The 12314-nt window shown below is 34.8% G+C and overlaps 1 protein-coding gene and 1 long non-coding RNA gene across 2 annotated transcripts in view; one reads left to right on the top strand and one right to left on the bottom strand.

Moving 5' to 3' along the window:
- LOC138690959 (uncharacterized) overlaps nucleotides 1–12314 on the bottom strand; it is a 1057789-nt gene that overhangs the window by 709228 nt on the left and 336247 nt on the right. The window lies entirely within an intron of this gene.
- The window catches only part of LOC138690955 (protein Wnt-8b-like), a 51663-nt gene continuing 40971 nt past the window's right edge, over nucleotides 1623–12314 (top strand). The window contains exons 1-3 of the mRNA XM_069812545.1: nucleotides 1623–2026; nucleotides 8229–8274; nucleotides 11880–11986. Coding sequence (XP_069668646.1) covers nucleotides 1962–2026; nucleotides 8229–8274; nucleotides 11880–11986 — 218 coding nt within the window. The 5' untranslated portion in view covers nucleotides 1623–1961. The remainder of the gene's footprint in view (nucleotides 2027–8228; nucleotides 8275–11879; nucleotides 11987–12314) is intronic.

The following is a 12314-nucleotide window of genomic DNA, read 5'->3' as shown; positions in this document are numbered from 1 at the left end:
GCCGGCTCACAGCTCATGAGCGGAATGCAGATATTAGCTGCGCTCTGTATAAGGATGGACTGGAGAAGGGATAGATCTCGTACAAAATATACACAACAGTACTATTACGAGTGTTTATGAAATGAATTCTCGTTCAGTGTTTGCAAAACTATCTTGGACTATTATTAATTAATAAAGAAATATTTATTTTACAGAAGTACTAGAAATTCTACAGATACTTAAATGTACAATATCATTTTGTTATATTTTTATTTATCAGTACATCAAAACGAGATTTTATGCTGTTGGCAGTTGAAAGGAACGGTAGCCTACTGATCGTAATGAAACATAGTTACAGATGTTCGATATCTGCCTTTATTAAAGTTGATTATAGAAAACAGTTGCTCACAAATATAAATGTTGAGCCAAACATAGCAATCATTTTCACAGCCAGCCTGTGTAGTCGTGGATATTATAGTTAATGTTTAGTCTTGTAAAACTCAACCAGGCTAGTAGCATTATTCAAACGATCTTTAGCCCTTAGGTCACGTTGAAGATCAATAAGTTCGAGCTGTAAATCGTTAAATGTTATGTTCCGTCTTTTAGATTCCTCCATACTGTACTGTAGCAGTAGGTAAGCAACGTGAAACAGTTACTGAGGACAGGCCTACACACTGCACTCCACTAGATAACTGAGTGGTCGTTTCCCTCTCCTCTACCTATAGCAAGTCTATGTCATTCTGACGTATCTTCCTTTCCGTTTCGGCGGGCGGTAAACTTCGCTCTCCCGCTCCGAAGGAGAGCGCGCGCGCTCGTTGAGCGCTGTTTGTGTAGGCCTGCAGTAGACGGAGTCTTCTTAATTCGATCTTAACTAGATCAAGTTCTGATCTGAGAATCAGAATTAGTCACTCAAAATTGACATCAATATCTTCTGTTCAAGTACCATCCCCCAGACTGTACTGTACATGCATCAGACATCTCATCGCCGAGTAAACTTTCCAATACAACTGGAGGAAAATGATGAACATCTCCCCAGAACTTTCAAATACTGTGAGAGACGCTAGATCGTGTATAAAATGAATTAATTTTTTTAAACTAATAAACTTGCATTAAAAACTATCGTAATATCAATAAGTAGGCCTACTGTCTGTCTAGAATGTTCATTTAATGTAGGTGTAATAATTTAATTTACCGGTATTATATTATGAAGTAATCGTTGTAAGACCTAGAATCACGCGAATGTAAAATAATGAATTTACTATATTGCTGTTTTGTAAAGTAAAAGAAACTATTACCCCAATTTTTAATATTTTAGTCTACTTGATAAGTTCTTATAGTCTCATATTTTTCAGGTTGAGCTCCCTGAATATACTCTATGTTTCATCAAAGTAAATTCTAAACAAAATTATTCACAGTGTTGCAGTGAAATTACAAACTAATTTAGAGGAAATCCGTTTATTTACACGTTTCCTTTCATTTACCGCCATTAAACTCAACTGTTAGCAAGCAGAACGTTCAAAAGAGCCGAACCAATGAATGCCAAGAATTAAACAACAGAAAGCCGGTTAAAGGGATGTTCCCCCTCCAACAGCCACTTTGGAAACCTAAATCATGTGTAGATCGGCAGTTCTACCTATACAATGAGCGCGTAGTGATTATTGAACGTGTGTGCATTACATGAATGCCATTTTTATTCGACAGTTACAATAATAATTAATGTACTTTTAAAATACAGTATGTAATTCTTAAAAGTTGTGTAGACATTTTTTACGGCAGAGTTAAATCATCATTAGTATTTTAATTTTATTGAATTAACTTGGATTTGATATTAATTTGTGTGAAGAGAATTACATACAGTACAGTATATTCAATTACATTAGATGAACTCAACATAATTTAAAGACGTTGATCTTTTGTTAACACGGTAGGATATTTACTTGGAAAATAATTTGTCCACATCTGATTAAGAAAGAAGTACAACAATGTTTCTCTTTCTGGCAGTTCTCTATTTAGGCCTGTGTATACGGCTAACATTGGGAGACATCTGGTAAGTTTACACTATTGATACAGTAATACGTAAGATTATAATTTTACGTAGGTAGTATTTTAAGTGAATATGGTCTTTGCTTCTCGATATATTTTTCACCTTATTGGCCTACCATGTTTAAAAACTATCGACATACATTTGAAAGATTCAAAAGTTCACTATAAAGTAAATAAAAAGTAACTTTAGAGAAAGAAGTTAATGGTATATACTATATACTAGATTATTTCTGTAATGCTTGGGAAAAGTGGCACAAATCAGTTTCCACAAAAGTTTTTTATTAATTTATTGACAACTTACGGAACATCTGCTCGCTTGGAAAAAGAGACATAAGTATTTCTCCCATTGGAATAATTCATACAGAAGAAAATCAAATCTACATAAACCAATGTGAAGACAGTTTTTTTCATTCTCCTGTAAAATTAACATTTTTGACTTGTGCCACTTTTTCCGAGCACTACATATTTAGCTCAATATGCCCTACCTATAATTCGTCATGTCGAGAATTAGCCCATTAAAATCATTTAATTATACCACTGTAGTTTGGTTTGTTTCTAAAAAGGAGCCAAGTCGTCGGTACTTTGTGATTAGGTAGGCCACAGTGAGTTACGTAATCTACGTAATAGATAATTTCGAAAAATGAATGGTAAATTCCTAGGAGACCGACTTCTGGATGTATTTAGTAACTACCAACTTTTTTATAGTTAAATTTTAGTGATTTTTTTTGTTATCAAGATTTACTTATGTTAGTTCTAGGTTTTCATACCAGGCGTCGTCAGGATTTTCATTCATTTTGAATGGCTAATATCGTTGTCATTTGTTGTAGTTGGTTCGACGTGAGCGGTCGCATACTTTCTCTGATGGCTGAAGCGATTGAAACTTTGTCCACAGTCTAGTATATACAGTCACGAAGCTTAATACTTACTAAATATGCAAACATAGACAGTTGAAATATGCATCCATAGATACTGTAGTTGCTCACAACCAGGATCGCTACTATCGCCTCATCACAGACTCTTTCCCTAGCAGACCATAAAATGTATTGTACTTTCGATATCGTGTTCTTTTGAAAAAAATTAACACCTTCCTTCTACTATTTAAATATGAAATACATAAGGTTTATATATTATTTTCATAAAATATATATTATATTCTATAAACTCACCTTCCTGGATCTTTCGGAAGGATAACTCTAACCTATCTTTCTTATAATTTATAGTATTACAAACGACTCCTTGTCCCATACTATTATTCAAAATATTGTATTTTAGCTATTTACAGTTATTACAACCGATAACGAACTTTTCACGAAAATGCGAAATACGGCACAGTCAATGCGTTTTCGATCTAGACCTTCGGGTTTTCTATTTCAGTGTATGGAGCTCAGTGAAATATTATAACTTTATTGCTTATCATTGCTAAGCTTTATTTAGTGTAATGTGTTATAAGTTCCGTTTACTTCTTATTGCATAATATGTTGCAGAAATAATTACAAAACTGTGTTATTTTAATGTGAAGAGAATTTTACATGTTAACATAATCTGTTCGCGTCAACATTTCAAGTTTAGAATGGAAGCTATTTTGAGGTTTAATAAAAAAGAATTTATATTGAGATTTCAATTTAGCACATCTACCTTCCTTAATTTTAGACAAAACCTTTACCATACCACTCCTATGAAATTAGTATACCTACAATTGTGTTAGCTACTTCATCTCTTAAGTAGTAGATAAATACAATAATTCAGTACTCAATTTTAGTATTAAAATACACACAAATTGAATGTCCGGGGTATCATACATGACATTATGCATAATTATAATGTATGATTGCGAATTTAGGAATCCTATAGTGAACATCCTATAATTTTCATATGAATGACAAGGCATTGGATATCACTAAATTTAGACAGAAAGGGGCAACTTTTACAGTAAGCATAACCTATAATTTCAACATCTAAATATCCGTGCGGTGCAATTGAAAATTATGGAATCGTGCATAAATGAATGTACAAGAATTTCGCAATATTTAATCGAATTGTATTTGTTTACTTTAGTGGAACCAACTGTGGCAAGATGTGGGGACACAGTAGTGACATCTGTGACTAATCTACCAGCCCTCGGTCTCGTACCACTTAGTTATCTCCTCAACTAAACCACTCTAACCTTGTCACATTCCTCGACCTCAGGTTATTTATCTATCCCATTCTTACCTTGCCTAGTCCTTGGTATTCTGTTACTTCCCTATCCCCCTCATATAATCCACTCCAACCTTGTCATATTCCTCTATCTACTTTTATTTAGCTATCCCCTCAACTAACCTAACCATTAACTCGCAATATTTATGGAAATAACGCCGGCAGATGGTAAACACAGTGCAACACTGTCTTCACGATGAGGTGCTACCACTAATATCAATAGTAAATTCACAGGGCCGTTGAAGTAAATAATTACGAAGAAAATAATTACAATAGCTAATTAAATAATAGCAGCAAACAAATTGATTTTCACTCCACCAGTTGTTTCTAAATATTAATTAGGCTATGGGTGGTCAAAAATGTTGTGATAATGCAGACTCACATGAGTAGCGCTACTTGGGTACATGAAGAGTTGAAAGGGGGGCAGCAGTGGGTACGGTAACTAGAGAAGTGGTGGATTTTTATACGCTAAACATCATTGGGAAGTTTATGGCAAATAATTAAACATAATATGTTATAAGTATGAATCATTAAGGTTTAATATAAATTTACATTTATATACAATCATCGTTATTCCGATATGAGGCGTGTAGCTCCAAAATCAGACATCACTTTTTTTTTTCGAAAATGAGTTAATGTCTTGTTTCACATCTTCATATGATTCTACAACTCCTATAGTACTACAATGCTCCAAAACCAGATACATCACATGGATTTGTATGATGAAAGAATAGTACTGGTTGCTAATCCAGATAAGTCATGTGAGTTTATTTCCAAGACCAGATACATCAATGGTTAGCGCTTACTTTCACTGCGCATCAGTATAGTTCCCGGGCAGAGACAGCTAAAAGAAAAACGGCAAGATGTCTTCATTAGCCCTAACGAGTATACAGATATGTTCTCTAATTCTGGGACCGTCATAACTTTATCATAAAACATATGACTGCAAAAAAACTGTTTCGAATATAGTGCAGCCACCAGCTCAGTGGCACTTTCCATGTAAAAGGTTTTTCTTTCAGTCGAACAAGAAGAAGGGAGTCTAGTCAATGGAAGGGCATTTGTAAGAAGAACAAACATATAATCAATACTGCATCACCAAGCATAATGCTGCCAGGAGTACAATTAGTGTCACAATTAAAAATAAATTATGTAACTGCTTTGCTGACGAAACATTTTGGCAATGAGTGGAAATCACTTCAAACATTATCCTATCATGCACGTATTGTTAACAGACTGGAAAGCCTGGATGAAAATCAAATTTCTTCTATGAATGGAAAGAAAATATGTGTGACTATGCATGTAAAATAGGTGATCTGGTTGTTTAATAATTCAGTTTCTTTTGTGATGAAAATGTAACAATTATGACAAATTAATAAATTGTAATAATGTAAGAGTCGGTTTAAAATAATACATTATATACAGGGTGATTCACGAGGAAAGGTCAAAATTTTAGGATACGATATCTTAGGTCATTTTGAATAAAAAAGTTCATATGAACATAGGTCCGTTTTCGAACGATGGCGGATCTAGATGCATTTTTTTTTTGGTAAAACGGCTCGCCCCAATGTGAATCAGACGTTACCATACGCTGCTGACGTGAGACGAGGCTTGAGACAAGGTCGAGGTCGCAATGAATGACGTAAAATTGGAATCTGCATTGTGAACGATGTAGATAAGAGGAAGAAACCGGGTAGTGGGGCATTACAAATGTCCAATCGCCTGCCCTTGTCTGATGTAATGACACAGAACCCGCAGATAACACAAATAGCCTACCTATAATCAATTCACAGCAGTGCAGTCAGCTACCCACAGTACAGTAATTATACAGGTACAGTTATCGGAAATGTTCAGTTGTGTTTTTCAAGATGCTTTATAAATTTTCGACTACAGAATACGCCGATATAGTGTATGTTTATGGTTTGTGTGATGGAAGTTCCTTGCGTGCCGTCCCTGAATATGAACGACGCTTTCCGAACAGAAGGGTACCATATCGAAGAGTATTTACTGTCTATGAGGTTGGATGAAAGACTTGGTACAGCGAAGGAAGGGGGAAACGAGAGAGGCGCTAATCGACAGTATTTTGGATGCGGCATAGAGAACAGTTACGTGCAACTCTAACGCGCGATTCACGCCCGAGCGTAACAGTGCATTGAAGCAGAAGGAGGTACCTTTGAAAATGTGCGAAAACATCGACACCGACGTCTAGAATATTAGATACTGTATGTATGCAAACATGAATATAAACTTTAAATTTGTCCGTTATCTGTCTCTAAATTGGAGTTAGTAAAATGGAATCTTAGAAGTTTTTGTGAAATCAAAGAGCCGTATCTCCATAAGCGTTCGAAAATAGACCTATATTCATATGAACTATTTGACTCAGAATGACTTCAGATTTCACATCCTAAATGTTTGACCTTTCCTCGTGAATCACTCTGTATAATAGAATGGATTGTTGCTTTCAAACCAAGATTAAGTTCATTTATTCATTTGCAAAACCAGATAGATCATAGAACAATAATTTTGAAAACCACATACATGAAATACATTTTCCCTATTATCTACTGATTATGCAATAATGTCACTGTCATACGTCATGGAACATTACAATATTCCATAACAAACGTATCCTCAAAGCATTAACATTTTACCTCTTGGCGTATAGAAGATTACGTTTTTTCTTCATACTGAAAAACTGTGTTTTAATGATTTATCTGATTTTGCAACTAAACGCCTCATATAAAGATAATGCAATACTTTTACGTTTGTAAGTTGAATTGTAACAAAAAAGTTCTGCTGAAATTAGTCCTCCTCAGTTTCACGTACTTTTTCAAGTAATACTGAACTGACATCAGGAGTTACATTGCACACTGCCAATCGTAACTGATCACAAAGATGCCTGTCCGTTATATGGGTCCTACATTTTGATTTCACAGTTTTCATTCGTGGAAAGAACTCACAGATATATTTAGTTTCAAATGTGGCTTCCACAAAACCGGTGAAAAATCGAATCTTTCTATATTTGCTACATTACAAAGCATTTTATATTGTCTCCAATATTACAGAAAAATTCTTGTAAGACTTGAGGCCCGGCGTTTGATGTAGAATAACTCTTCTTCCCACTCTAAATTAAATCTTACTTTTTAGAGGTTAAAGGCTTTGACACAGACATTACTTTTTATGTGCTTCACTGCCGTTACTGCGTTCGTGTTCTAGTGATAGTAAACAGATTATGCATATCCGAGCTTTACGGGGTCGCAGAAGGGTTGAGAAGTTACATTGCAGATTGAATAGTGACTACACAGTGAGTCGCGAATCACGTAATGGACACCGATGAAATGGCTAAACCAAACCAATCATTCCAACAATTTGTGTGAAGCCCAAATATATTGCACTGCAGCTCTGAGATGTTCTGGGAATTCAATTTGTTTCTAGCATAATTTGTAAACAATGCACACCTTCATTTGATTATTCTCAATATCTTGGAAAATGTTGCCATGCAAAAGTTACATCCTTAAAGAAAGTTAACACACTTTGTTGCGAGTTAGTAATCATTAAAAGCTATTGTTGTTATACATTTAGGAAGTAGATTACTTCGCTTCACTATTGCGAAAAATCATCATTTATAGTTGTAGGTCTAAAAGCTTTCCTAAGCGTTAACAAAAGGTAAATTCTTACATCATTAGGCCTAGTAGATAGAATTATGTAAACAAGAAATAACAGTTTGGTTTCGCTTGCAATGTATTGAAGGCCAATAAAACTGACTAGATTCTGATTCTAACCCACAGACAGTAAATTTACTGAGATTATTCGTGTTTCGTAAATAAAACTGGGCGACAAGCATTTCGTTAAGACATTAAAGATTTGTGTACTTACCAAGAAATCGTGTGATAAGAATATTATCTTTGCACCAATACGGATATGTAATTTTAACACAAACTCTTTCTGGAACAAAATAAAAAAAAAAAGCAAATTTCTTTTTAACATTTGTAATATGTAATACGAATTTTCAGGTCGTCTAACAGCAACCGTATCCTGCCACAACACGAAATTACAAAGGTGAGTTCTTTATATTTTGCGAACATAATATAATAAATGCAATTTGTTATTGCAAAAATTAAATTGTTAGAAAGAAGACAGAGAAAAGTAAGAACAAAATAAACATAATACTGAATATGTTATTAAAAACTCAATTCATAAAAAAATGTAAGCTTTAAGACAGTACATACGTCTGGGTAAAATAACTTTCTCACCAGATGAAATTTCATTTCAGAAATGATAGAAATTCCACATATGGCATATAATTGGCAAATGGCACTTAAAGAAGCAAGAAATGAAAACATACTTTTTTTTAGATCTATTCACTATATTCAGTTGTTAGTTACATGCCAAGTTACATACATACATACATACATACATACATACATACATACATACATACATACATACATACACACAGAGTGTTTAAAAAATATCCAATATTTTAGGAGGTGCTAGTACGCATCAAAACAAGAAAATAAAGTCTAATAAACATGGGTTCTACAACACATATTTCTGAGATCTGAACACTTGTTCATAGGAGGTGCTTAATGTGATGTCCATTCATGTAATGCAGTCCTCTGCCCTCCGGCGTAAGGAATCACGCACTCTTTGAAATTTACCATAACCAAAAGTCTAGGGGATACATGTAGGTTAGAGGAATGAGCAGGGTAAGGTGTGGGGCTTCCCCGACCAATCCAGCGGTCTTGAAATGTCAGCGTTGTGTTCACGCACACTGCTGAGAAATCGTGCATGAACCACATCTTTAGTCTCTGCTGACATCGCCCATTCTTCAGCAAGGTAGGCAGTACGTTAATAAGAAAGTCCAGATAATGAGCCCCGGTTAATCTCTGTGGTAGCACGTATGGCCCTATTAATCTATCGCCAAGAACGCATGTCCATATGTTGATTGAGAATCGGTGCTGATGTCTTGTTTCTTCAGCTGCATGGGGATTTTCATCAGCCCACATATGCTGATTACCAAAATTCACAACACCATTTCTGCGCTCAGATCCGCAACCAAACTTTTGTTTTTAGTATTCCTTGCGATGTACCAGTATTCCATGCCAGAAGTGTCAACTACGGTATGATAATCTGATAGTGTGCTGTATTATAGAGCAGAAAATGCATTGCCATAAATGGACGTCACATTGAGCACCTCCTACGAACAAGTGTTCAGATCTCGGAAAGTATGTGTTGTAGGACCCATGTTTGTTAGACATTATTTTCTTGTTTTGATACATACTATCGCCTCCTAAATTATTGGATACCTTTTTTAAACACCCTGTATATATATGTATGTGTGTGTGCGTGCGTGCGTGTAATGACCATCCACTTCACTTGCGTGATTCGGGTTCCAGATATTGCGGATAGATGGCAGGACTGTGAACCATTTTCAAGTTGCACACCACTTCGGCGGGTCATGCTATGCATGATGTGTATCTGTGGAGAATTATGTCGTGTACAGGCTGAGTATATGTGTAAGTGTGGTGTAGGGAATGAGTGAAGATGATGAAGGGAGAAGGGAAAACCCGGTATCGGCACATAGCTTACTCCTGTCGAATAGCACCAAGGGCGCCGCCAGCCTTAACGTTCGATGGACGAATCACTATCAACAGTGACATGTCTTCTCTTCACATACACTGTGGAGAGATTTGGCATTTAACCAGGCATATTTGTGCACAATCTAGTGATTGTCAGGATCTTTTACGTATCTTGTACTGTATTTCGGCCTAGTTAGTATCCTCTGAAAATCTCGTCTAAATAGTAAAAAATATCCGCAAATTTATTAATTTCTTTTAGCAGGAATTAAAATCATTGATTCATTCTCAACATTTAAATTTATTTTTCCGTAATAAGTAATTGGCTGAAAATTCAAAACTAGATTATTAAAGTGTAAATGTGAAACGGTCCGACAATTTTATACGACATTTAAAAGGAAATGTATATAACGACGACACAAAAAAGAAATTGTTACAGCCAATCGGCTACTACGACAAAACGCATTACACATTTTCGGAATTGAGAGCATCACAAAATCAAATCGCAAATCTTTACGATTCCCCTTTAGTATCGTGAACAAAATGGCTCGGTTAGGACAGTGAAAGGATTGGATCAAGATCTCTTACCTGAATCTATCTAAAAACCTAAAGGAGAAACGGCATTAATGTACACTTTGTCAAAATGAAAGTGGCCGGCGTCTGATTTCCGTGAGCAATCGGGACAGCCAGGCTTTGTTCAAAAGATTGCGTAGACTATATTCTTCCAATAGTTATAATGGGGAACACAACTATTAATCACTAAAATCTTCCGAGAAAATAATTCATATACGAGATGTAAAACAGACGTCGTTCAGATTGATTAAACAGTGAATATTGTAACACAACATTACATTGGCCTACTATATAATAGATTCTCAAGTGGAGTATGACCATAGCTCGTTACAATGCCGTTCTGATTGCAGTAAAACTCTTAGCGTAGTTTGTAGAGCTATAATTAACAGTTCGTGAAGTTGGGAGTTCAAATATTCGTGGAGTTACTAAACTATTTTATTTTGTTTCGTTTTAAATGCATCAGTGAAAATATAACAGGCTTTCGTCATTTTTTTATCCTTAGAATACTTTTCACTTTATTTTTTTTTTTTTCGTGTTAATAGAAACTTTTGACGCTAGATGGAAGTAACACTAAAGACGACAATTAAGGGTTTTCGTATTAAAATGCTGTGTTAATTATTTTATTAATCCCTGCTGCTTTGCACTCTATTGCCTAAGTAACATTCAGTAAATATGTTGACGGTTAAATAATTGGCAATAATTAATTTGCAAGTTGTGCTACAGAGAATATGATTATTAAATCTAAATCTAAATCAGTGATCATCAGGGCCTAAACGTGGTAATTGTAAACAAGAAGAAAAACTATAATGCTGATTTCCTGGAATTATAATTACAAATTTTGTAATTACTGTATCTGTAAGTAACATGAATTAACATAAACAAAATTATTTGACTACGGTATATTACACTAAAAGGAGTTGTAAAAAATAAAAGAAAGGACAAAACAAAAAATTCATCTCGATAGATTGGTAGTATCAAAACATTGACAAAATTTGCTTATAATGTCCTCCTCTATAAATCATTTAAACATCGTATTATATTAATATAATAAGTTTCCTTTTGTTCTTTAAGTGCTATAGAGTTTTAAATAACGCAATGTTAAATCTCCTTCATTCATTGAGCTACAACTAGAAACCAACAAATAGCATTACCACAGCAACTAGTATACAATAATATTACAGCTGCAATGCAATACAAGGTGATTTTCATAATCAAACACCCTATCTACTGTGCGTGTGTGTACCTGTCTAACGAGACAAAGGAAATAAACTGTAAAATATAATGTGAAAATGTGGTTATGTAACATAGTTATAAATATAACTGGTAACATGAGAAACTAAATTACGATATATCCTTTTCATGACAAAGTTTACTATAGTAATATTTTTTACGTACCAATACTTCTAGAGAAATAAATATATGGTGTTTTTTTTTTTTTTTTTCAGTTTCGAGTTTCTATTCATGCGAATGTAATCGATTTTGTTCATTAAATTGTTTTAATTTCTTTCACAGCAGGGAATTATGAAGATAGTGGCCTCTGGAATGCAGCTGGCACTGGACCATTGTCAAGAACAGTTCAAATGGGACCAATGGAACTGTCCAAGATCATCTTTTTCCATGTAATTAACTACCAACCGTAAATATTTCATAGCTCGTATTGAAACGTTGAACTTTATAGAAAAACCTACATGGTATGTACGTACAGAGTCCTTTGTAAGTCTCCCACAGTGCGCCTATCATACGCGCTAAAATTCAAAAGTGTTTGTCGAGCGTTGCATGCGTGCAGTTCACCTCAGTCTTTTGTGACTACTGAAGGGATTACTCATTCATGCGTAGTGTAGTGCAAACTATTATGTTTTTTCTAGTTGTTTGAGAGCGCTGGAGGAATTGCTCATTCATATGTAATGTGTAAGCCATTGTTTATTTATTTGTTTGAGAATGGTGTAC

Source organism: Periplaneta americana, chromosome 16 (assembly GCF_040183065.1).
Source record: "Periplaneta americana isolate PAMFEO1 chromosome 16, P.americana_PAMFEO1_priV1, whole genome shotgun sequence".
Classification (NCBI taxonomy): Eukaryota; Metazoa; Arthropoda; class Insecta; order Blattodea; family Blattidae; genus Periplaneta; species Periplaneta americana.
This window is presented reverse-complemented; position numbering and strand designations above follow the sequence as displayed.